Source organism: Neovison vison, chromosome 1, assembly GCF_020171115.1.
Source record: "Neovison vison isolate M4711 chromosome 1, ASM_NN_V1, whole genome shotgun sequence".
Classification (NCBI taxonomy): domain Eukaryota; kingdom Metazoa; phylum Chordata; class Mammalia; order Carnivora; family Mustelidae; genus Neogale; species Neogale vison.
The window spans coordinates 67,737,913-67,765,245 of NC_058091.1; the positions used below are offsets into that span (position 1 = coordinate 67,737,913).

Sequence of the window (27,333 nt, forward strand, 5' to 3'; positions counted from 1 at the left end):
TTTGTTTTTTCGTTTTTGTTTTGTTTTAGATCAGAAAGGAAGAGGACCTCTGTTCCTAGCACAGGAAGGGCAGAGTTCTAGTCTGAGCATGCTCCAAGTTGCATGACAGACTGCGAGGTGAGCCATATTGAGCCGTTGTTTGGACGAGCTCTTTGTGAACAGCTTGGGCTTTATGCCAGCAACCCCTTCTGAACACACAAGCAGGGGAGAAAATGTATGTGAGAAACAGCACTGGGTGATGTCATCGGTGACCTTCCTTTGCCTGTGAACCACTGTTCCTTTCTGGCCCTGCAGGGTTAGCAGCATTAAAATCCTTGCTTGTTTGATATGAAAAATAATTAAGAGTCTAGATGCAATGCCACAATTCTGTCATTTAAAGAAACTGGCTAGAAAGAGAATATTGTTTCATTCACAGTAATAAATATTTAAGGTTTTAGTTCACAAAACAGAATTGATAATCAGCGCAGCTCTTTGATTTTTTTAAACTGCCGTTTTCAAGTTATGTGCCAATAGAAGTGTGAGATGATGATGATGATGATCATTATTATTAAAATTATTGCAAGCTTAATTTGTCTACAGCAGTGCTTGGGGGCAGAAAGAGCCAAAAGTTACAAAATTTAAAGAATAAGTTTAAAGTTTGTGTGATGAAATCGGAGTCTTAAAATCTGCAAACTTGGATCTCAAGCTGTTTCTGCCCGGTGTAAATATGGCCTTAGCATTCAGTAAAGAAATATAGGTTTTACAACCTAGGAAATTAAACCTCACTTCCATAGTGAATGTTGGGATCAGTGTCCAAAAGCACTGATCTCACAGGAGCCACCGAAGCCTCACATGATGAGCTATCACAGACCACCCTCTGGTTAGGGGGGCTGCCTATTAGCTGGACTCCCCCTTCCACATTAGGACAGTTTAAACACAGAGCTGCAGGTTCAGACACCATTAAAACACTCCTAGATCTTGAGGTCTTAAATTTCCACAAGGGAAATCATGTCATGCAAAATGACAGGAGAACTTGTATCGTGTTCTTAACATGGGCTACACACCAAGAAAAAAAAAAAACACACATGCACACACACCGATGACAGGTTCTCCTTGAGATGAATGCAAGCCATTGTGCAGGAACAGGGCAGGCAGAAATGAAGGTGCATGGGTCTCTAAGGGAAAGAAACTGGATTGACGCATTCAGACAGAGAACCAGATACTATTTCGCCGTTGTAATTTTAGTATTGCTGCCAAGATCTGGCTCGCTTGCCAATTTATTTTAGGATGATACATTCTAGGTGAAATTTTCATTGACTCACCCTTTCTTCAGAGGGCATTTGGGCATTCGCCTTCCAACACTGATGACATTTCGTTTTTGCAACGGCATTGGGAATGAACGCACTTAGCTTTTATTTTAAGCCATGTTCACTCAATGTGAATTTCAAGCCATGTTCATGGCATAGCCTAAAAAAGCTTGGGTGATATTTGTTCATGAATTTAATGAGACTATTTTCCTCTACACAACTTACACATATCAAAAAGTCAAACTCAAAATAGTGTAAGTAGTCTTGAATATGGCTCTTAGTTTTCTCCAGAAGAACTGTAAAAAGGGGTACTCGCGACTTCAACATACATTTCACTTTCTAAGTAAAGGTCCCACAGTCTTTCCCAAACCTTCTGCTTATGGTTGGATGCATAAATAGTTGCCTCATATAATTATTGGAATTATTAAGAACCCAAATAAAATACAAGCTTTCCTTTATTATCATTGTTTTCTTATTGCAACAAATACTCAGTTTCTTGGTGATGCAGTATTAAACTTTGATAGCTTGAATTTTAAATTTGGTCATCTTAAGAATAATCACAAAGGTTTTTTTGTTGTTGTTGTTTTTGTTTTTCATTATCTACAGAGATTTTAACCAAAGTTACACCGTAACACACAAACGCTGTCTTGTCTTTAAGGCACAACACATCAGTATGAACATTCTGTTTGCCAAACTTAAAAAAGAGACATTATTAGACTCCCATTGCCCACCCCCTTCCCTCCCCAAAAAATGAAAGAAAAATTGCATCCACTTGCAAAGTCAGCTGCTAATAAAGTCACAGTAAATTATTTTCATCAATAATTTACACAAATTACAGGTCTAGATAGGATTGTCCTTATACAGTCTGAGTGCATTCCAATTCAGATTTTCTGGGCTAGGTAGGCTAAAGTCAGATTCAAACCTCAGGGCTGAGAATATCTCCCATTTTGAGGAATGTTGTTGAACACCACCTTGTCGGACGGAGCCTGTGTTGGCGTTCTGCCAGGGTCAGCGTTCTTTGCTAAAGCTGTTAATTCCAGTGAGGACTCACTTGGTGTGTACCAGCAACCTCCACAGATTTTTTTTTTTTAAACCATTAAAGTGTTGTAAATATAAGACCATAGAGCTTCCTTTCTGTAGCGCTAAAGTTTAATTCCATTCAGCAATCTGAATTCTTCATTCTGGAATTTTCTTTCCAAATATGATTTCATCCTTTAAGACAATTTATATGTGTAAAGCCAGAGGCATTGAATCACACATAAAAATTCAGTGTATTTTGAAATTTAAAAAAAAAATGGATCTCCAGCTAGAGAACACAGTTACAAATACTCTAATTCCAGTGCTTGATGAAGAGCCAAGAGGTCTGAGTGACTTGATATCCTCCAAAAGGGCATGTTGTGCTGTGTATTGACAGAGGGAGGGACAGAGGAGAGAAGGGGAAGGAATGGAGAGAAATCATAACTATCATCTCAATAAAGTAGCAATAAACACCAAGACGTGTGGTTCACCCATGTTCAAGGGAGGGGACTCAAAGGAGGCAGGATCGTATTTGAAGCCTTGGTAGCAACCATATTATAGTATCAAAATACTAGAGAAATAGATCTGAACTGGATTTTAGTGTTTATAAAAGCAAATACTGAGATTTCTTAGGTAGTTTAGTATTTATTCTGGAAAAGCATGACTAACATCAGCATCTGGGGAAGCAAGTTGAGCATGAAAAGCCTCCATGACTGATAGAAAGCAATTTTAAACCACAATACTCCTTAGAGTTAGAAACAATATTTTTTAAAAATGATAAACTTCCTATGTCTAAGGCTTTTTGTCTATATGAGAGGAAGAAGGTGAATTTCTATGTAAAAAATAATTTGAAGCTGGACTGTAGAAGGTAGAAAACAATGTGGGGATGATCGACCTTTTTCCTTGTCTGGCCTAAGTAATAAGCCAGTAGCATTGACTTATTTCACTGGTATGGGACTGAAAGAGAGCCCTCCAGCATCCATTCACAATAGGGATGATCTATATTAAAGGGGACAGAAACGACCTCTTGTGGGGAAATATTCTTAGACATTACAATGGTTTGAGCCCCTCCAAAGATATACCAGGATATAGTATTTGTGTGTAAGTTTCGTGAAAAATTTTGATTCCAAAAAACTGTCTAAAAATACTCCATTACGGACAATAATGAAAAAAAGAAATAATGCATGGTAGCAATTAAAACCAAAGCATTATTTGTAATTTTTGCTGATGGTATTTTATAGAATATATATGTATAGAATACATATACATATAAATATATTATACATATATATAATGGAGAGATAAATATATGTATGTATAACATGGAAAATGTATTATAAAGGTTAAACATTAAAATAATAATCACTATTGTTATGATTCTTTGCTGTCCAATATGGTAGCCCATAGCCCCATATATCTGTTGAGTACTTGAACTGTGACAAGTCCTGTTCTAAATGCATACTGAATTTCAGAGACTTAGAATGTAAACATCACATTAGTAACTAGTGCATTTATTAGGTGTTGAGAAAGTAATATTTTAACATACTGGGTTAAAGTATATTACTAAAATTAATTCTCCCTCTTATTTTTTTTAATGCAACTTCCAGAAAACTTGCAATTATAATAATGGCTCACATTATATATTTCTATAGGGGGCTGTGGTTATACATTAGTTCTTAACCTTTGAAATCTCTTCTTAAATTTGCAAGAGAAAACATGTTTCTAGGTCCATTTAAAGCACAGAAATTCACCTAGAAGTAACCTTTTTTTTTTTTCTCATTCAGCTCAGATCTATTTATAATAACAAAATAGTACGTTGTATTTCTGCGCATGCGATTATAGCCACATCCAAAGAAAAGCATGCATTCTGGATACTAGAGGAACCAGCCACCTGTGTTTCCAAACAGAACCCATAAGCTTTCACCATCACCAAAACTGTACCTACATAAACAACCATTTGGAAATAGCATTCTAACAATGTTCTCTTCCAATTGGAGTCACGACTTTTTCTCCTGAAGTTTCAGGTATAAAGCAGGGGGTGTAACAACTGAAGAGCCAAGTCCTGTTTTCACATGGTGGATAAGTGGTGTAGACTTTATAGATTTTCAGTTTCAGGCATATAATGTTTCTGGTTTGGAAAAGTGAATTTATATTGCCCTGACCTAGGTATGTGTGAATTTCACATAGTCTACAAGACATGCAAAATGTTTTGCTGCGTTTGTGCATTGACTACTTGTTGTGGGTCATGATGGTGCCAATATGAAAAACAGCAGGACTCTAGACATGGACAAACTCCAAAAGATACTTCGACTGTGTGCCACTGGAAGGCTTTTTAGAAGCAGTTGGCAATGAAAGTTGGGTTTCTTGAGGCTGCATCTTTGGCCTTATACAGAATGTCCTAGGGGTCAGTGTGCTGTCTTGTGTCACTGATGCTGCCAACAATTACAACCAAGAGCTCTATGGGAGTCAAAGCCTATGCCAGTTCTTTTAGTGTTAATGGAAAAGCATGGAATTTTTCAATTATGGCTTCCAATACTTCACTAAACCTTCTAAAACAGAAGCTCATTCTCTTTCTTCACTTGGCTTGATTTGAATGATCTACAAACCAAAGTCATTTCTTTCAGCTTTCTAGTATAGCTAAACTTTTCTTAAAATTTCTTTTATTTATTTATTTAGGAAAACAGAAATCAGGTAAACCCCTGAGCACACTGCAAGTGGTTAGTGAAGGCTTCACTGGATGATCTGACATCTCCTTAGGATAAGGACAACATTCTTTCTATGTACAACAATATAAGCTGATATGTCTCTGTTTAAAAATAGCAAGCATCAGGGCGCCTGGGTGGCTCAGTGGGTTAAGCCTCTGCCTTCGGCTCAGGTCATGATCTCGGGGTCCTGGGATCGAGCCCTGCATTGGGCTCTCTGCTCAGCAGGGAGCCTGCTTCCCCCTCTCTCTGCCTGCCTCTCTGCCTACTTGTGATCTCTGTCTGTCAAATAAATAAATAAAATCTTAAAAAAAAATAACAATCATTGTTTTGTTTTATTTTACAAATTATATGATTTTTTTATCCTGGCTGGATGATATTTTGGGACCATTCAGTAAAGGAAGCATTCGATCTCAGTGTTGTGTCAACTGATAGTTTGGTTCCTAGGACCAATCCCCGGTATCATTCCTCTTTTGATCTTGGGCCAACCATTTCACGGTTTTTAACTACCTTAATTTCTTCTTCAGAAATATGGATCAGATGAAAAGGCTTATTTAAATACCTAGGGCCTACAAGATTTTCTGAATAGGTTCAATGCCAGCTGCTTGGCTTCAGTCAAATGCTAGCAGCTAGCTGAAACAGACAACAACCTTCTAGAAGACATAAGGCGTACTGCCTCTAAGTCTCTATGACAAGTTGGCACCAAAGGACCTGGATAATACATGTCATTCCGATAGCATTTACTAAATTCTCTAGCAACAGTGTTTTCCTTCAGCTACTAAGTCTTTCCTTATCGTTTATCACCATGGAACACACTTACTACAAGGCACTCACCCAAGGACCATTGGCATAAAGATGGGTGAGCAAGAGGGTAAGAACAGAGCCACTTATATGATTTCTATGGAGCTCATTAAAGCTATTAGGTCTAGCTTCATGTGTTTAAAAATGGTTATTTTCCCCCACCTTTCTCAAAAATCACCATATCTGTGTGCATTATATTTACACACACAACACACGCACAAATAAATCTGACTAAATTTTTGTACATTTCCTTTCAAATTTCAGGCAAAAAGTGCTAGACTCCAAATGGTTTCTTTGAATGTAAGTATTAACCTTCTCATGCTCTTACAGCTTTGCAGCTACACATTTAAGTCATTTGTCAAGCTGCCACTGGGCCAAACTATAGGAATGCAAACACAAAAGCTTGCATCAGAAGTATCACACCAACATTGTTTGAGACAGGTTACCTTTTTTGCTGCCTGTTCTTCTTCTACACCATCCCCAATTACAACATATACTACTTTTCTGCCAAACCTTTGCATTATTCGTTCAAAGCAACTTTCTTTTCCTGGAAGATAAACGAGATAAAGTTCAGAGTGAAGTTACCTGGTTAGCGGCATGCTCCTCATCTCGGCCATCTCCAATCACAACATAAGTTATGTTAGTGCCAAATCTGGACACTATACGCTCAAAACAGCTTTCCTTGCCTGAAAAACAATGCACTGCTTATTCTTCCAGCCATTGCATTCATTAACCTAAAGATTCATAAAATGTTCGGTTAATTTTTCTTGAACATCCATCACTTAGACTAGCTTGCAACCTCTGGCTTTATGAAATCAACAAATATGTTTGAAAAATATAAGTCTTTACTTGAGACAGAGTATTAGGCAAATGTGCTTCACACTCCAAAAAAGTCAGTAGGGTTAAACATTGACCCAGAGAAAATGTTAGCATCTTTTACACCACCAAAAGAATGCTGGAACAACTTTACAAGCAACCATGAGTTTTAACATTTTTTTTTGTTTAATTCTGTGTATCCATTTTATCTAGTTGAAGTAGTATAGACAAGTCAGCTAGCAATATTATTGTAAAAAAACTGAAGGTTCGTCTCTAAGGAAAGAGGAATTACTAAGATGTGAATTTACCTTGATAAACAACTCCTTTCTTCAAGTGGCTGGGAGCTAGTCTGCTCAGATTAATTGTACTAAGGGAGTTGTTTGGATCACAGAACTGCTGGCACCTGTCTCCTCTGACTGCACTACGGGAATAACATGGTGGAATTTCTACATGTTCTTCGTTTTAGAATACTGGCATAATTCTCTGAATTTCACTCCCACAATGTTCATGCAGTCATGGCTATTTTTGCATTTTTTTTTCTAATCTGATAGTTCAGAACTCCAAAAAAAAAAAAAATACTAGCTTAAAAGGAAAAATAAAAATGATTGTTTTTTCAGATTAAATATAAGGAACAATTTGGCCAGTAAAAAAAAAAAAAATAATAATCTTGTCTCAGCTAGAAGAAACATTTATGCTGGTGTGAAATGATTTGACGTGTCAAAATGCAAAATAAAGTGAGCTAGGTTAATCCTGCTAGCATGAATACATACATTTCTGTAACGAATGAGTGGGCCTGGCATCAGGGCTCTGAGCTGCAGTGCATATGACAATGTGGAATTTACATTACGAAAGCTTATAAAGGCTCTCTTTAACTCTACCCCTCAAACAGCTGCAACCGGGGGCTCTTTTTAGCTGGTGCCAATACAGAAACTCTGCGAGACCCAGCGCAGGTTATTTTTGGTTGGGGATTTTGGGATTCTGAGCTCTTGTCAAGGTGCCAGCACCTAAGTTTGCTGACCTGCGGGGTACATTATACAACCTACTTCCCCAGGCATTTCCTTGACAAGACAGTGCCAAACGGACACTGTTTTCTTTTAACTCTTTCAGGACGGCGGAGGTTAGGAAGCTCAGCTTTTGAAAGATGATTAGAGACATAGTCTCTTTAAATCAAAGATGGCTCCAAAGACAGATAATAAGCAAATAAACAAGGCCGTAGTTCTCTGATTACTGTGGAACATTGTTGAAAATGTGGATTTCCAGCCATTCGTGAGTTATAATTTGTGAGATTTTTTTTTCTGGAATTAAAGATATTATTTCCATCCACCTGGCACTTCCCTGTAATTCCAGCATCGTATTTTTATCTTAGATCTAGATTACTGCATCTGCAAAGATGAAATACCATATACCATCCTAATTAAGATATTCGGTACCATGGCCAAAGACACTCTGTTATTTAGAAAACAGGGGCTGCAATGAAAGATAAATATAAAGACATAAATAAGTATACAGAACTGTCCTAATATTGACTTCAGAATTTCACTAGGGAACAGTTTTCATAAAATTTGCATGTGTACAATGGGTCACAGGCTGCTTTATTATCTGAGCTCTGTTCAAATTTGCTTGATATTTTTGTAGCAAAACCGATAAAAGAGGGAATCATGCAGAGAGACATACCGAGAACAGCCTCCATGACACAGAAGTGAACACATTTCATACAGAGTTAGAAAGGATTTTCTTACCTATTTTAGTTGCACTGTAAATATTCTCAATGGGGAAAGCACCTCCTAAACTATAGAGGAGAACCTTCGCAAGTGCTGGGATCAGTTGGGTTGTCGTGACCAAGACATTTACGCAGTTACTCCTAAGACAGGGAGGAAATAGGCAGAGTTGTTTTCTAATTCTAAATAATTTCTAATGGTGCAGGTTGTAAATGGTCACTGTGGTCTTTCGATTCCATAATAAATGGGCCCTGATAACCTAACCTTTAAATGTCAACAGTTATTTATGGACTGTCTGCTACCCGGCAGGCACCATGACAGGGGCTAGGAATACATCCCAAAATGGAGGACGTGGAGGAAGACAGGCAAAAAGAGGTCACGCGTGGATGACATTTTGTCCCCGCGCCCCCTCCAGATCACAAGAGAGATAGGAGAGATGGAAGGAAATAAGACACCTGCAATATGAAATGTGTTCTATAATAAAGATCTCCTCCGGCTTCTGTGGGACTTCAGAGAAGTACACCTGCCTCAGCCAGTGGCAATTACGGGAAGGTCAACAGAGGGAGAGTGTAGCTCTAAGCTTCACTGGTATCCAGTCGAAGTGTTTTTTAGGGTAAGAGTCTATGTCCCGGGTTTAGAAGAAAAGTAGTAGACATGGTCAGAAAAAAGGGGATAAGAGGGGTAAAAGGTGTTTTTGGATTTTGTGCGAGAAACAGTCCAGCGTTGTAAATCAAGGGGCTGAGAGATGGGGATCCTGAATAAGTAAGAATGGAGAGGACCCTTATTTAATCCAGAAAAGGTGAATCCCTCAATCTTCTTCTTAACAACAACAAAGAGCAAACTGCATTTAATGGGCCCAGGTTTAATCCATCTACAAAGGCTCTATTCTCTGAGAGTGACAGTGTCCCAATTTGTAACTTACAGCTGTTTCTTTCATGGTAATCTTTCAGGGAGATAAAGGAAACACTAAGAGAGTAGGAACTGTGAGGCAGAGATCTGGAAAGAATGGATTGTGGTCCTTCCTTCTGGATTATGTAGAAACTGAGCCTTCCTGTCTTGAGGGGCTCAAACCACACACATCAAATTGGGACTCCGGAGGCATACAGGGATGGGGCTTTCTCTACTGGTATTTTGTAGCACAAGTCTTTAATACAGATTAGTGAGAGCCCCCAAAATATTCTCGAGAAGTCTCTAGATTGATTTTCAGAAGCTTGGTTAGAATTTAGAAGATAGAAGACCAAGTTGGGTGCCAACTTTTCATGGTATGTATATGCTTATTCCCCAATACACTTAATATTATGTTTATATTCTTTAGACATATCCTGTGTAAAGAAAAACTGCAATTTGTCCCAAGAACAATTATAAAACCTGTATAATTACAGGTTTTTAAAACATTTTCATTTCTAAATTATTTCCATAGATAACCTGATTTTATAATGGGAGCTCTGACTTCTAGAAACATGTGATGAGGTGCTTACTTATATGGGATGAAGAAACAAAGCCTTCTAGAGGTAGAAGTTTAATAAGTATCACCAATGGAAACTTTAATGCTGCCGATAAGGCATTAGAGACCTAGAAAGTGATTTGCCTGTTATCGGACAGAAACTCTCCAAATAATGGCAGATTATTTAGCATAATACATAAACACATAACTGTACTGAAGTAATGTTTTGGAATCTAGCTTTGCCACTGAGACAGTGATATTTGGAGTTATACCATTTCTTTTCTAAGTTACAAACCTCATATAGACTTGTAAATTATAGAATTTAAAATTGCAAACATTGCATTTATCTACTATTCAATTTATAATGCAATTGTAACTTTTAATTACAAACATTGCATATACTTATAGGTTGCATGTATATACATTTGTGAAATATGGGAAAACATCAAGAACATGAAAAGCATCAATTATTTAGCTATCCAGAGAGCAGAGGGTAACTGCTCTCACCATTTTGTGTGTTTACTTTCAGGATTTGTTTGCATATAGATTTTCTCATTAGTACCATACTATATATATATATATATATAATTTCTTCTACATTTTTTGCTTGTTTGTATCATGAGCCTATTTATTTATGTCATACTCTCTATTAGTCCTCCTTTCCCAACAAAATATAATGTGTGAAAACCACTTGTGGTTGCGGGGTCATTTTTTTTAAAAGTTAGCTCACTTAAGATGGTTTGGTTTCTAAACATTATATAAATAATGTCTTACATAGAAAAATTTCCTACACATTTGGTTATGACCTTTGACTATATTCACAGGAGAAGAATTAGAGCTGGAAGGTGCAAACTTAGCTAAAGGCTCAGAAATGTAATTCAGCCATGTTTTGTATAAGCTTCCGTTCTCCTGACATCTTGGACATTTTATAAGGACCAGTAGGGTCCTACATGTGGATGACTTAGCAAATTTCACAGCACTTAAGTCTCTAATGTGTAATGACTTATTTTTCCCCTTCTTCTCTTTGTTATATTTTTATTTCTTAAAAGTCACATACCCATGTAGTTGCTTTAAAGCCATGTGTATAATAATAATAATCTCTTTCTATTATGGGTAACACATATATGATCTACATAACACTGTAAGAACCTTTGGTTTTTAAGCATCTAAGAGAACTCTTTTAAAAAGAGTGAAAGCTGCTGACTTCCTCCTCAGAGAAATGCACATTCTACTACATTTTATGCACAATTTCAGACACTCAGGAGTCCCCTCATCCTAGCTTCCTTGACCTTTTGTCTCCATATCCCTAGTTACAGATCACAAGCCAGCAAGTCCCATTTTAAAACAGCTTCAGTTGTGAGACAGTTCTTCCTCCCATAGAGCAGAACATTCCTTCCTAGGCTTCCCACTCATCCATCCTAATTTTCTCCTTTACAGATCAGAGGGAAATGTAATTTATTTTCAGCCTAACATCTCAAACAACTGAAATTGATCATCTTGTCCCACATGGGACACTCCTTCAGATGAAACTCCTTGGTTCCTCCCTCCAACTGCCCCCTTAATGTGGTATCCTCAGCCTGAAACCCTTCTGGCCACTTTATTGGACAAAAGATGTGTCAAATATGCCACAGCCCCTATTGGAATGTGGTGCCCAGAACAAGCCAAGTATTCTGGTCTGGCTTCCCCATCCTGACCCAGGAAACCTGCCACTTCCTACCCACCTCCATCCACCCACTCATAGTTTTTGACATCAGTGTAGTTGCTGGTCATGTGGCAGCTGGACGTCACATGCAGGATGGGACATATACATGCTAACTTCCGTATTCTATTCCTGGATTCTCCTTTTACCCCGCCAAGATTTCTGTAGCCCAGTTCAATCAGTCCAAATATGACCTCTTCTTCTGAATTTGTGCTACCACAGCTTGGCTATGCATGCTTTATCTGCCCTAACTAGCGGTCGCTTTCCGGATTTATATTACTTCATGAACTAGCATTTATGGCACATGGCGTTCAACTAATTATAAGTCTATTCAGTTCTATTATCTATGCTACTAAGGCAGTATTTCACTATTTAGTTCAAATGGTGCAAAGATTACAACTTTTTCAAAGAGCCTCCGCTAGCAACTTTTTTGCATTTAAATTATGCATATTATCTATAGTGGGCCCAAACACTTTAAACATGCAGTCTGTGTGTAAACTACTGTTTTATTTTTTTTTTTTTCATCATCTCCTGTACTTTGCCACCAACAGGGTGCTGTCTTTTTTGTTGTTTTTCTTTTCTTTTTTTTATTACTAGTCCCATGACCTTCCTGTGGAGATTATCAGTAGTTATGTAGAAAGGAGGGAAAGACAAGGGATCTCCTGGTTATTCTGGGAAGCAGCAACTCCCATCTTCTGCCCCCAAACACCTCCCCCGACACACATTGAAAATCACTTGCTTCAGTGAATTGTTAGGTCCCTAGAAATTCCAGAATACTCTAGCAATTAATGAATCTGTATATGTGTTGTACTATTACAACCACATCTTCAATACAATAAATACAGAAACTGAAATAATACCACTTACCTAGTACTAATAATTGATAAAGATTTAAGTGCGTTTGTTAGCCAGGAGTCTGTGAGACCTTCGATCTCTGCCCTTAACTGTAACCATGCATCTCTCTTGGCAGGGCCAAGGAGTCCTGCAACCGAAAACCAAGGCAGAATCAAGAGATGAAAAATTTCAGGAATACCTAGTTTGGTCCCCCTTCTGTCTAGTAGAGATCATATCAGAAACAGGGAGAGACTGATTCATATCAATAGTGATCTTTCACTTAGGAACTGGTGATCCATTCATTCATTCAAACATTCACTGAACAGCTTCTAGATTTCAGGTCCTGGGCCAAACAGTGGGGATGTAACAATGAAAGAATGGGTCCCAGCCTCTGCTCTCACTGAACCCAGAATGTGGCACCGTGGACACGATCACCTGAGGGGCTTCGACCACACCTGTGCCGGGGTCCCACCCCAAAAGATGGGATATAGATAGGTCTGGGGAGGAAACTGGGGTCGACCTGCCGAGGGATAAGAACCTCAAACACTCTGGCTGTTTTACTTCTTAACAACCACGATTGTTACCACTTTCCACGGACGTTATCATATGTAGCTACGAGCACCAAAGCTATCACTAATACTGTGGGTTTGAAAAAGAATTGTGTTTAAAATTCTGAAGCATTTGATACAAGTTATAAACAATGGTTAAAACTGCACTGATGTTGGGCTAAGAAAACAAGAAGGCATACTAATTGTTTTATTTTAAAAGCCCTTGCTTATGGTGCGTCTGGGTGGCTTAGTCGGTTGAGCGTCCGACTCTTGAACCCAGCTCAGATCCTTATCTCAGGGTTGTGAGATTGAACCCCATGTCAGGCTCCACACTTGACATGGAGCTTAGTGAATAATAAGTAAATAAATAAATAACCCTTGTTTTATGATAGAACAAGATCATGCAAATCTGCTAAAAAGAAGTTTCTGATTTAAGTCGTATTTTAGAAAATTAGGAGCACATATACAGATGGATGATTTATCATAATGTATAATTTCTGGCAACTCTCATTTGTCTTTACTTCAAAAAAGGGATGCTAACAGAGCATAGAAAATGGACTTGCAGGTCAGTACTTAAACTTTTAAAGCTATAATATTATTTATTAGTAATCTTAGTTTTTACATAACTTTAATACCCTTCATGAGGGAAACAATGCCTATCTAAATAAAAATGACTTCAGATTTCTCAAGGGCACATTTATTGTAAAATTAAACATGTTACCCACAATGGAATTTAAACAGAATATCTGTTTGTCTGATTTTGTGAATGTCTCATCTACAGCACTAGAGTGTATTTGGAAACTGGAGTTGTCTGTCCTGCAGGAGCCTATTTCTCCTTTGAAATGAAGATCTCCTTTGGAAATGAAGATTTCTCAGATCCCTTTTTGGTTCTAACAACCATAGTAATAACATCGCTATTGCTTATGGTTCTACATTTTTTTCAACGATTTTTTTTTTTTTAAAGCATACTCTTCTTTTTTTTTTTTTAAAGATTTTATTTATTTATTTGCCAGAGAGAGAGGGAGAGAGAGCGAGCACAGGCAGACAGAGAGGCAGGAAGAGGCAGAGGGAGAAGCAGGCTCCCTGCCGAGCAAGGAGCCCCATGTGGGACTCGATCCCAGGATGCTAGGATCATGACCTGAGCCGAAGGCAGCTGCTTAACCAACTGAGCCACCCAGGCGTCCCTTTTTCAACGATTTTATTTATTCATTTGAGAGAGAGAGAGAGAGTGCGCACACAAGAAGAGGGAGAAGAAGAAGGAGACTTCCCACTGAGCAGTGAGTGCATCTCGGGGCTTGATCCCAGGACCCTGGGATCATGACCTGAGCGGAAGGCAGACACTTAACTGACTGAGCCACCCATGCACCCCTTTATGTTTTTTGTTCTTTTGAGCTACAGAGTGTCTACTGAGTATCTTTGATGTACCTTAAGGGTTATTAGACACTGAGAATACAAGATGAACAGACACACAGCACCCCCCATATGTAATATATATACCATAGATGAAAAATTACTTACTATACTATGTTCTATGTATATTTATGTACATATATATTGTATGCATAAGTATATTTAACTTATTATTCAATTTTAGATTCTGATTTTAAGCTCCTCATTCCTCCTTTAAAAAGAGAGAGAGAGAAACAAACAGAAAACCCTGAGAGAAAAATGTTATGTGACTTCATAGCTAATTTTAGGATCTTGCTGACCTAAACCTGATCCTAATAATAGAAACAGCCAAGGTTTATTTTATCAAGAAACGTATCCAGGATTTTAGTTTTGATGTCACAGGTTATGATACCACCTGTAACAAATGGATGAAGGTAAAACAGCTTAGATAAAACCTAGAGAGTATCCAAACATTTGAAAACCATGATAATCACAGTTAATACTCTACATGGCAAAGACATATTGCCAGATAACCTGCAATTTTTAAAAAAATAAAATAGACTTAAGTCATTGAAATAACATAAATCAATGCTTATGTTTATTTTGGAAAGTATTCCAGAAAGGTAATGAGGACTAACCACTTCGCTTTAATGACTGGGATCTTTGCTTTCAGACAGGTTTCCCCGCTGCCTCAAGGAGTTCCCCTGTCGGGTTTACAGGAATAGTGTCTGTACAAGAGGGGTACAATTTCCATGTCCTGCTGTGAATCTTGACCAAACATTTGGGTACAAAAAACTCCCAACTCCTTTGGCCAGAGCCACCTGTTTTATTTTGCGATTACGTGTTTTCCCCCCCACCAACGAAGACACTTAAAATTCTGACTCAGTGTAGTTCAGCAGGGGCTCTTGCTAATTTCTCTTCTAGTAGAGTAGTCTCTAACCTGGAACACGGAACTACAGTTCCGTGTCTGCCTCTCTCTGCAGTATCTCTATTAGATTTAACGAGCCACACATACCTCCAACATTGTTCTTGTAGGTGTTATATAATTCTTTCACTCTTCTGTAACGAAAAGCCAGCTTCCTCATCCAGTCAACCCCTCCTCTTACACCTGTTGGCAAACAAAGGTTTGCACTACTTGCAGCTGCATGGAAGCCATCAGTTGCAAAACTGTAGGTACTGCAACACCCAAAATACATTAAAAAGAAATAAAAGAAATAATTACAGGTGCAAAACTCCATAGCTGAATTTCTGTAGGAAAGAGCATACCGAAAGGCCTGGCTTACCTTAAGTCCTGCCCATTATCATCAGACGAAACATCATCTATATGAACTTGATCACATTCCTGTTAAAAACATTGGAAAAGTTATTTGTGTTTCAAATGATGCCTGTGTGGTGTTTGGGTTTTCCGTCTTTCAATCTGATCAGGTCCTGGCCAGAAGGTGGCAGCATTTGCCCATCTATCCTATTGCCAAGCGGGGGACAAAACAGCATTTCTGTTTTAAATCCAGGAGAGTACCATAAAAAGGGGTCTGAAAACATACGGCATGTGGATTTCTTTAGAGCAGCTTAAAATTGTTTATTCTGAAAATGACGGATAATAATAAATGATTTTCTGAATTTTTATAATAATGACTGGTGTTCACTTTCAGCCCTTTCTGTTGTGTATACAGTATGGAAACAAAGCTAATCTGAAGACATACAGAACTGTGTGGTTGAACCTCAGGTGATTACTATTATTTGCTATTTGTTGAGCAACTATGGATGGGCCCGATGATTATGGTGTCCCTTGAGATCTCTGGACTTCCTGCATTTTGCTGGGCCAGGGGTACCATGAAAAGACCATGCTGATGTTATTCTAAAAGTCCTGTTCTTTTAACAGAGAAAAAAGCTAGATAACCATGGGAGTTGGTATCTTTTATTCCTTTTGTTCAAGTTTTGGAATCCTGACGCTGGGAATGATACTTATGAATAAAAGGGAAATAATGAAGGTTTACTGTCTCCAATGTGCTACAAACTCAGAGAAGAACAAACTTTAGGTACATATACGCATACACTTGCCCTGAGGGAAGTCACAGTGTTCTCAAATGGTCACTTTTCTAGATAAAAAGTAAACTCTTCTTTGTTGTTCTAAGGATCTTGTTACATCTTCAAATAATCTGTAAAGTTCTAGGAAATCATATGTGATCTGAAGCGGGAATTTGGCTAGGGCATTTAAAATACCTAGTACTTAATAACTTCAGGATAAGTATGTTTTAGCCTTTTGGGCCTCGTTTTCTCTCCTCAAATTATTTCAGATACTCACAGATCCTGACTGTGTAACATAATGCTTACTCTTCAAAATCACTTTTTAAAAAATTATTAACTTTGACAAGAAGGTGCCTTACTAAACAAGGGCTCTTCAGCTACTGTTTATATTCATTATAGGACCTGGAAAGTATCTGGTGGTGAAGTATTTCATATCTCATCTCCAGCTTTCTGCATCGAGTATATTACACCCTCTAATAGTCTGAGGGTGAACTAGCTGACTTGGGCTTCTTTCAAAATGTAAAATAAAAAAGTAGCCCAATCAATATAATTTTGAAACTTGAAAATCCAAGTAAATTAAAGGTTCAAATGATTTACATAAATTACACATAAATTAGTGACTTTAACATAATGTCTACCAATACTCATAGGTAAGGAAGGGCTCCAAAAAGTTAATTTGACTGAAAGCTCCCTGAGGGGGGTGTTTGGGCCACCTCCATATTACCTCCCCACTCCCAGCCAAGGCACAGTCTGGCACATGGTAATCTCTCATCAATTCTTTGTTGACTAAATGGCAGCTATCTAGACAAACGACAGTTCTCAACAAAATTACCACAATCATTTAAATTTTCTAATAAAAGTTGCAATTATATTAAAAATAGTACTCTACATGGTAAGGACCGTAAGAAGTTATTTTCATCAAGAGTGGAGGGGAGTTGGGGGAGAATGGGGTATTGGCCAAGGCTACAGGAGTCCGGGCGGGGCATGCATTTGGAAAGGGTTTACCCCATTTTTGACTAAGCATGGGTAGAATGGAGTCCAGCCCAAACTTTAACCAAAGGAGGCACTAGGCTTCCAGAAAAATCTCAGGGAAAAGTATGGCAAGCAACGGTAGTGGCTACTGGATTGGGCTCTAAAGGAAAGGGTGGAGAGATTTAATCATTAGCATGAAAACTGGAAATAAACTTCTCCCAGAATAGGGAGGCAGCAAAGGGGTTCTAGACAAAAAGACTTATATCTTATTTAGAGATGGTGACCTTCTCGGTAAGCATGAAGATGGAAGTAAATCACTATCAAAATGGCATCATGTGGGGGCACCTGGGTGGCTCAGTCATTAAGTGTCTGCCTTCAGCTCAGGTCATGATCCTGGAGTACTGGGATCGAATCCCACATCCGCTCCCTGCTTGTCAGTGAGTCCGCTTCTCCTGCTGACTTCTCTCCTCACATGCTCTCACTCTCTCTTTCTCTCTCTCAAATAATAAAGGAAAAAAAAATGGCATCATGTGAAGTTGTTTATTCCACTGAAGTTCTGAAATCTTTCATTATATAAATAGTTTCCATCTCTCTCTTTCATTATAAGCTACAATAAATAAAGAAATATCCAAAAAAAAAGTGGGGGGAAATTCCTACGAACGACTCTGGTAATTAGAAGTTATTTCTAGATTTCATACCTTCTCATTCTAATTTGTAGAGAAATTCCTCTGACAGTTCAAGTATTAACTCACATGATTAATTTGTACGTTTTGCCCCTAAATTTATTTTTTACTCCTGAGGACATCAGTATATCAAACTTACTGGAGCATGAGCTCCATATTTGAAGTTATGTTTGAGATTTTTCCAAATGGAACTTCTCTTTAAATTTATGCCTAGTTAACTATGCTTGTTGACTCTGGACTCTGGCCTGAGGATTACAGTCCAGTGAAAGAAACCTGAACTTCAATCACTTACATTTTTAGAAGATTCAAAATAATTGTTCTTCAATTAGTTTTCACTCAGAGGAATTCTGCAAGTATTATTTTTGACCAAAACCTGAACTACTAAAAACAGTGCGATGCTTGGCTTCAACAAATTTCAGTATAAGGACTCAGATATTTGGACTAATTCTGTTACTAATCTTAAATTCTTTAATTTTGTCTTGCAAGGTGACCATAAAGTTGTCACTGATCTTTATCAGTTATAATCCACACAGCAGTCTTCTCTCACTTTCGTGAACCTGCTCTCCCCAGTGCCTCCTTTTCTGGAAGTTATTCTAACTGAAACAACATTTTATTTCAACAGAGAGCATTCTCTTCTTCAGAGGAGTAGTGTCAGCATTTGCTTTCTCTGCAGTTGGGCAGGATGCGGGGAAGTGTCTATTAGGATTTAAATTTGTATCTTTTAAGGAATTATGTGAGAGCAGCTGCTACTACATATGTTACAGTATCTATTGAAGGATTTGAGTCTCAAATTAGATTTCTGGGTTAAGAAAAGGAACCCTGAGTGATTAAATACAGAAGAAAAAAATAGTAATGGGCTAACGCTGGAGTTTCTCTCTTGAGGAATTTGCCTCTTTGTTTGCAGAAGCAGAAATAGCTCAATACCAGTTCTGCAGCCCATGAAAATCTGCTTACCAGAGGTTTACTGAAATAAAAAATGGGGAGAAAGTCAAGTTGACTTTCAAAATCAGATGTAGCAGGATCGTGGATATATACGTAACAGCACTGAATGACCCTGGAAGCTACTATTTAGATTTTATTTTCATGCCTGTTTATCTCACTGAAGGCAATAATAAGACTTTGAGTTTCCTTGAGCACTTCATCTGGACTTAACGTGCGCCTATGTCTTAACGCCTATGGACTTAACGTGCGCATGCGTGTGCCGCACAGACGAGCATTCAGTCAATTTATAAGCAGATACTCAATCATTTCATTGATAAGATACTGTTGGATACTAAGTTGTAGTGCTTGAGTCAAATGGAATTTTTTTTTTTTAAGATTTTTATTTATTTGACAGAGAGAAATCACAAGTAGGCAGAGAGGCAGGCAGAGAGAGAGAGGGGAGAAAGTAGGTTCCCTGCGGAGCAGAGAGTCCGACGCGGGGCTCGATCCCAGAACCCTGGGATCATGACCTGAGCCGAAGGCAGAGGCTTTAACCCACTGAGCCACCCAGGCGCCCCTCAAATGGAATTTTTAATCACATTTTAAAACATAACTAAAAAGCTATAATCAGAAGAGAAAGTCAATACCAGTATTTTCTCAGTTACTATTTTTACCAGAGGCCCTGTCGGGCATTTAAAAAATATATTTTATATAGTACATAATCCAAAATAAAAATTCTTAAAGCCTCATAACTGACCACGTGCTTCTGATATGCCAATATTCATGCCAAACTTGCTAAATGTATTTGCAAATTCACCATACGCTACTTTCGCTTCCTCACTTTACTATTCTGTAAAAAGTTGGGTGGTAAATTTATTCCATCTGGCTTCTAATGTGCCACTATAAAGATAAAAGTTCATTTATTCCATTTATTTCTAGTAAAAAATAATTAATGAAATGAAATAAAACCTCTAAAATCTAAATAAAACCACATAATTTTTTTTTTTTTGGTCCTTTACAGGTTTAAAAGGATGAGTGATCTTATTATTTTCTTTAGAAAAATGAGACTCATCCATTTTAACCAACAGAAAAACCAACCTAAAAGTTATTGCCATATATAAAAATTCAAGTTCCAAAAAAGATTAAAATGTGTTTTCTATTATAATGTATATACAAAGTCATTCTGTATGCTATACTACTAATAAGTAGCAGGATTAATTTAAATCGGGTTTTAGAGAGGTGATTATTTTTTCTTATTATCTGAAACTGGAAAACTTGCTGAGGAATACTGATCTTTCATATTGGCCATTAAAGAAAACAAATAAAACCTCTTTAAACAGACAGTAATTTTATTATCCAGTAAAAACTGTGACTCACTGCAGAGAAAACACCACCACCAAAAAAAAAAAAAGAAAGAAAGAAAAAAGAAAAAAAAAGACATTACCCAGATTTCCAGCACATACATTTATGGGATATACTAAAAAACAGAATTTTTACTCATGTCTCAAGTGCAGCTGAAACTGGTTTTAAGACCTTGCCAATTTTTAAAACTTATTCAAGACACTGACTAATTTGGCTTTTCTTTCTCACACCTTTCTGTTAATTTCAGCATGGTCTGGGGGCGAAGTATGAGCTCTGGAGCCAGAGAGACTCCAGAGTTTCAAATCCCAGTGTTGCCACTTAGCTACCAGGTAACCTTAGACACGATTTTTATGCTTGTGGACTCTACAGTTTCTCCTCTACAAAAATAATGTGATAAATAAATTTATTTCAAAGGTTATTATTCAATTAATGGGAAATCCAATATAAAATGTTCTGCACAAGGTGGGATTTCTGCAATAATAATCTCCCTCTCCATTTATAATATGATTACAGACAAACACTTTTATTTCATTGTGAAACCACTGGGTAAAAGATAAATGTAAACGTATCACTTAAGAAGTATTTCACTGCAGCGGCACTGGATTGAGAAGTACGATGGCTCAGTGCCTAGCTACTCAATTACCTCAAACTTTACCATCTGAATGCCTGATCACCCAGATCATTAGAAGCCAGATCATATATACCTTATTACAGTATTTATTCAGCGGTCTTGAGACTATTGGGGGAGGGGGAGTTCTTTCATTTTGTTACTGTTTTTAACTTTCCCTTTGAGGTTAGAAATGAAATGATAAATGAGAACAAAAGAAAATAAATGCAATGCAACCAGTCAGATGTGCTATGTAAATGGCTCTAACAAGGTTTTACCCAGATGCAGAGGAAATAAGGAATGATAATGTTGTTTAAAATGAGGCTTCAGATTATTTACAAACCTTAAGGAACCATGCCAGCACCATGAATAGTACCCAGTGATTTAACCTAAATAATACCCTGGTTAGTAACCTGGAAAAGCTAATGTTGATTCCAAAGGTGCCAAAGGGGTTAATCAGTATGGGAGAGCAAAGCAGACCTTCTCCTCTTCTGAGATACTTTTGTTTCAAACAGGTGCCTGTACATAGGCAGACTTTATTATCTCAAGTTAGCTTTTGTTTGTATTTGCATACACACTTTTCCCCTTGACAGAAACTTTCCTATCCTCTTGAGCAAAATATTTTTCAGATTCTTGAGGCTATCTGTCTAGTTAGAAACCATCTAAACATTGTAATAGTTGGGATACAACTATTCCTTTCTTTTTCAATTCTTACCTCTAAATCATTAAAAAATAAATGTGTATCAGCAAGATTAAAAATCATTTCTTCCATTCGGAGTCCCAGGGTTACAGCCATGGGGGGATCCTGAAATGAAAATATACAAGGAATGAGGTAAAATTTCAGTAACCACTTATTATTAAGAATATTTTAAGTGCCTATTGTTATGGGCAGTGGGGGTGGGTAGACTGTATGGATTTTTACCTAGGATCCAAAAGATTTCCCAATCATCTAAAAAGCTGCCTTTCCAAAAAGTAATCTAAACCATACTAAATATAGAGCTACATCTTTGAATGTATGGGAATTTATACACACATCAAGACAACTTAGAACACATTTCCACATACATCTGTATGCTCGTGAGGAGGAAGAAGGAAACAAGCTAGTTCACAGAACCCCGTTTATACATACGCCATGGAAAGTCCTTTGGAGAAATATATTTGGTTAGGCTACTGAAGAATGGAGCAGACTTAAGAGATGACGGAACACAGTAAAACCACCACTCAATTATTAATTGCATTTTGATCAACAGGGAGCATTTATTTGAATATGCATATAAGTTGGTCTAACCTGCGTTTGACTAGAGCTTTGACTAGAGAGGGTAGGGTTGAGGATAACTAAAGGAACATTAGTTCAGTAAAAGTAATCTGAGTAGAAAATATATACGTTTGAAGTTTAATGAATGTAAGGGAATTAGTGAGGAGGCAAGTGATTGATTCTTGTCTACAGAAACCAAGATATTATCTAGCAGCAATGAGCTGAGAACCAAGACCAAAGCTGGTACTTGACCATGATTAACCAGAGCTGAAAACCTGACAACAGAGGTGTAAGACTTTGACAAGTAGGGAGAGTTTAGGGATAGGGCTGGGGAAGTAATTCAGGCACAAATATTGTGCTTGAAATGATGGGAGATTGAAATGATCTTGAAAGAAGAATTGCAATAGGTATACCTCTGGAGATACAGAAACTAGAAAACCTGGAAGGGACAAAGCCTCATAATTTGAGACCAGAATGGGTATTAGCAGGGAGAAGAATATGGTTTTGAATAAAGCTGACAAGTCTAGAAGGATACTGTTGGTTTTGGCTGAGAAGTTATTTTGGAAGACTTTAGAGGGTGATTTGGGTTGAGTGGCTGGGCCAGGAGCCAGACTGTAGGGATTTGAGGAGAGAGAACCAAACTTGTGTTTTCAATGTTCTAATAAATGGCATTTCAAAAAAATGTATTTAAACTTGGAGAAATTAATGTTAATTTTACTTCAGTTTATGATAAGGATATGCAACCCAACAGGCCAATCTATGTCAGTATATAACCCTGACCTCATTCCACTTAGCAGGAGAAGCCCTTCCTTTTCTCATTCCTACACAGCAACAACGGATTTTCTGCCTATACTCCCTTCCATAATGCTTTAAGGAGGAAACCCTAGAGTAAACATATTTGCAGTGAGTGTCAGTTTCATAGTCCATAGTGATTAAAACCTAGAGAGTAGGAATTGAGTGCTAAGAAAGAAAGAGGTCACTGAGGTGTGCTGAGCCAAGTGAAGACTTGATGTGGGAGAAGATGAAGACAGGGCAGTAACAACACGCTGGATGTCGACACGGTTTTCTAATTGTTTGCATCACTTCCTTAGAGATTTCTGTGGATTTCATAGTCAGAGACTCTCTTTCCAAAAACAGATGTCCACTGTTCACATACTTGATGGCATCCTGGTATCCTGTCCTGCAGTCGCTCAGACATATCTGCTGGATTCATTTGTCTTGCACTGACAGAATCACTTGGAGCAACACACGCAAAGACCACATAAATTCCATTTTCTCCAACAAATATTCAAGAACCAAACAGAGACAGGGAGTGTCTCATTTGTGTCTCAGAGGGATCTCATGCTGTTACCTTCAAGTATGAAATTCTTTTTCCTTACTTCTTTTGTTGTTGTTCATGTTTTCATTGCTGTTGAAAGAAAATCCCTGAAGGCTGAATAATTTTGTCTCAAACTCTACATTTGTCTTTTTCTGTTCAGGAATTCCTATTTCTAGTCTCTGTCTCTCTTTTTTGGGGTGGGGTGCTGAGGCTGAGGATGGAAAACTTGTAAATATTCTGTCTAGTCATGGGGCCATGAACAAAAAGTCTATAGAAATATCAGGAAAAATCAAATGTAATTATAGCATGAAAACATATAATTCCATTAGTGACGCTCTCTGCTTTTGAGGAATGTTCACTGATGCAAGACAATAAAACCGAGCTCTACACTACTCCGTTATGTTTCTGATGATTACTGCCCTAAAGATATATATTTCAGATGGGGATTCAGAAACGTCCTATTTAAAAGGTTTTCCTTCTGGAGACTCAGTTGGTTGAATTCTCCTATAATGTGCCAAATTTTCTTTTTTAAGTTTTAAATAAAATTACTGAATCTCTTATATTCATGTCTCACATTCTTTGCATTTATAGATCAGATTTACGAGGCTGGGAGAAAACATACTGTTCCTCTTTGATTGTTACTTTCATTGATTCCACGCTTCTGAAGTCCATAACTCTCTATGCCAACCATGATAGGCAAATCCATGAAGAATGCATTTTGTGTATCTGATAAGCATGCAAATACAATTTAAAAAAATGTATTTTTTTAACATGAATTCTCTAACAAGTAAGTACAACGTATGGTATGATGAAAACTGTATTCAAGTGCTCCACAGGAATGCAAACCCATGGCACTAGAAGGGGTCATTTGTTGGTTTTTCAGGCAATGGCGATTCCACATCACCCTCTCCTCAGAGCCAGGACTTAGTAAGCATTCTGGCAAAATATCATTTGTTAACCGGGAAAGTTTAGGTTTGAGGTTTGTCAGAGTGTGAACTAGCTGTATTTTACTGAGGTTTCCAGAGAACAAGGCCTGTTGAAAGGGAGGGGTTGCATCAGCCATGCCAAAGGCTTGGCACAGATGGGCTAGGGATAGTCATGTCCAAGCCAAGGAAAACCATGTCTGTAAGAAGTGGTGATCCTGTTTCTAAGAGAATGTTTAGTGAGGGCTTACTTTCAAATACTGAGTTCCCCCTTCTCCCCCAGCAGCTTACTAAGTCACTGGGACAGCTAAATCTAAGCGGGTTATGATACCACATTTTTCTAGCTGAAGAACCCACAGATGTTAAGACTCCAAGAAAGGTGACCAGCAAATTGGTGGAGGTGGCCTTTGTGAGGATCTGTAATGGTGGGTACCCTTGCTTGGCCAGACTCCTACGAAGGAGCTACCAGAGCCAGCAACCCCATGGTTTTATCAGGCATCCGAGAGTTAAACATACTTCTGGATTGAACCCAAGTTTTATACAGAGATGTTTGCTCATTTTCATGAGATGTTTGTAGAATTATGGGCACCTTATGAATCAAGAGTAACTGCCCCTTTTAAGTTTAACTGTAGTGCGTGTTGAGTTTAGGGTCTGAAATGAAGTGACAGTGAAATCTTGGATGGAGGGGAGTGGGATACTAAGGGCACCAGCAGGGTTTTGTGGAAGCTCTGATACATATTATACATATATAACAGTACCAGTAGGTTCCAAGTGTCTACAGCAGAGTTTAACATGGCGCAAACTGAACTTCTGCCAATTTGCTCTGTGTACCGCTCTATTAAAATACTTCAACTATTCCCAAGACATTTTAAGGGAGGGAGGGGGAGAGAGAGAGAGAAGGGAAAGGAGAGAGAGAGAGCGAGGGAGAGAGAGAGGGAGGATGAAGAAAATGAATAAGTCTTGGCCATTAAATGTGTGATTCTAAGCCAGATGTTACCAGTTTTTAACCAAGTCAGAATCAAGTACGGCACTTCTCTATATCAAAATACTAACGCCTATTAGCCATGTTAGCACAGAACATAAATTGGAGCCAGACTGTCTGTCTATGGGCCTCTGGCCTGCACTGGGCCATCAGCTGGAATTCCTCCTCTAGAGACACAATGTAAAAATATCTCAGGAGAGGCAGCAGTTACAGATTTTAAAAGAAAGAAGGAACTTTTTTTTTTCCACAGAAAAAGAACTAACTCTCTTGGAACAGTTACTCCTTTGGGACCGGAAGCACATTTGTTGACTTGCGGGCACAGAGTCAGAAGATGTGCAAATTTATTACAGAAGGAGGAAGACAACAGCATTATGAACTCGGGTAGGAAGAGCTAGCGGGTTTGTGAGAGTACATGAACTGTTCTCATCAGTGATGGGGGGTGAAGCGAAACTCAGTCAGGAATCAGAGGGGCAATTTTACAACTGATGTGTTTCTTTGTGATGGACAGGCAAAGGGCTTCAGGCTTCTTGGGGGAACTGGAGAAGGTCTCAGGAATACCCATTCCATTAGTGTGTCATCAGTGAGTATCTATGATGTGTTAGACATGTTCAGATTCTAGGCAGAGAGCAGAGAATCCAATAAGCAAAGTCCTTTCCCCTATGGGGTTAATATTATTACCAGATGAGATACCTGATACATAAGTGGACAAAAATCCATGTAAATATATAATATGTCAGGGAGAGAAAAAAAATCAGAGTTGACAGATACAGAAGACCATGGGAATAGGTGGTGATGGCTCATTTAAACAAAGTTCAGAGAAGGCCTTTCTCAGGAGGTGACAGTTGAGCGAAGAGCCTGAACAGGGTAAGGACCTAGCCATGCAGAGAAGAGGGGGCAGAGAGCACGTGTAGAGGCAAGAGGGAGTCCATGTGTGTGGACTGGTTTGAGGCACGCATGACCCCCGTCAGAGAAGGGGAGCGGAGAAAGAACTTAGAGAAAGATGGAGTGCACAGCTGATTCAGACACACGTGAGAGGCCCCAGCAAAATAAGGCAGGCATTTGGCAAGCAGGTCATTCCTCAGACTTGAAGGCACAGGCAGAGAATGAGAGCTACAACGGGAAAACGGGCTCCAGAGGCTTTTCTGGTGATTGGACCATTATAACATGAAATATGGCATAAAGAATAATCCAGGAGAGTGGGGAGCCAGGGATGTAGGCAAGAAAAAGGTCATTTCCAGAGTCAGTTTATTGGGTAAGTACAAGGGCCTAGATCCAGGACATGGATGGAGGTGCAAAGTGAAGGCAGAGAACATGGTTATGTTGTGAAGATAAAGGATTTTCTTCAGTTTTTCAGTTTGGGTTTTTGTTTGTTTGTGTTTGTTTTTTCTTCTAGTGAAGAGGAGTTTTGTGCAAAATTGAGAAGGGGCTATGAAGGTCTGAGGGGACAGAAGGTTTGAAATAGTCAGCTGAAGAATGAATGAACTCAAACATGCTGTACTCACTGGGCCCAATCAGCTGTTGAGAAACAGGTAGAGAGTCAGGTGGGGTTTTCTGCAACATGAGTCTGATGCCCAAAGAGCAGGATAAGGACAGTGAGGCTTTATGGGAAAGTGGGGCTGCAGGGACATCCGGGGCTTCAGGGATGATGTCTAATGCAGAGCCCGTCAAACTTGACCACACATGAGAAACACCTGGAGAGTGTTTAAAAATCCCACTGCTTACCCCCCACCCCACACCAGTGATCTCAGATTTTCTAAGGTGGGAGCTATGCATCAGTAATTTCAAAGCTCTCCAGTGATTCCAATGTATAAGTAAGACAAAATCGACAGATCAGTGCCTTGCTACTCAAAGTCTGGTTCACAGACCAGCAGCCTTGACATCACCTGGGAGCTTGTAAGAAAGACGGAATGGCAGACCCTACCCCAGATCTACCCAAGCAGAATATGCAGGTTAATAAGATCATCACGTGATTCATAGGCATGTTGGTATTTGCAAAGTACTAGTGAAGAGCTCTCATGAAGTTCTGGGACA

The 27,333-nt window shown here is 38.5% G+C and overlaps 1 protein-coding gene across 5 annotated transcripts in view; it reads right to left on the reverse strand.

Moving 5' to 3' along the window:
• Window positions 1-1,723: 1,723 nt before the first annotated feature.
• Window positions 1,724-27,333, reverse strand: part of EYA4 (EYA transcriptional coactivator and phosphatase 4) — a 67,595-nt gene continuing 41,985 nt past the window's right edge. For 3 of the 5 annotated variants that reach the window (XM_044248572.1, XM_044248562.1, XM_044248546.1), the window contains 7 exons: window positions 21,540-21,629; window positions 15,538-15,596; window positions 15,270-15,430; window positions 12,351-12,465; window positions 8,362-8,483; window positions 6,253-6,353; window positions 1,724-2,686 (listed from right to left, as the gene is read on the reverse strand). In XM_044248572.1, the coding sequence (XP_044104507.1) occupies window positions 2,606-2,686; window positions 6,253-6,353; window positions 8,362-8,483; window positions 12,351-12,465; window positions 15,270-15,430; window positions 15,538-15,596; window positions 21,540-21,629 (729 nt within the window). In that variant the 3' untranslated portion in view covers window positions 1,724-2,605. Of the gene's footprint in view, window positions 2,687-6,252; window positions 6,354-6,391; window positions 6,493-8,361; window positions 8,484-12,350; window positions 12,466-15,269; window positions 15,431-15,537; window positions 15,597-21,539; window positions 21,630-27,333 lie in introns of all 5 variants that reach the window. The other 2 variants (XM_044248581.1, XM_044248554.1) reach the window with 1 other exon arrangement.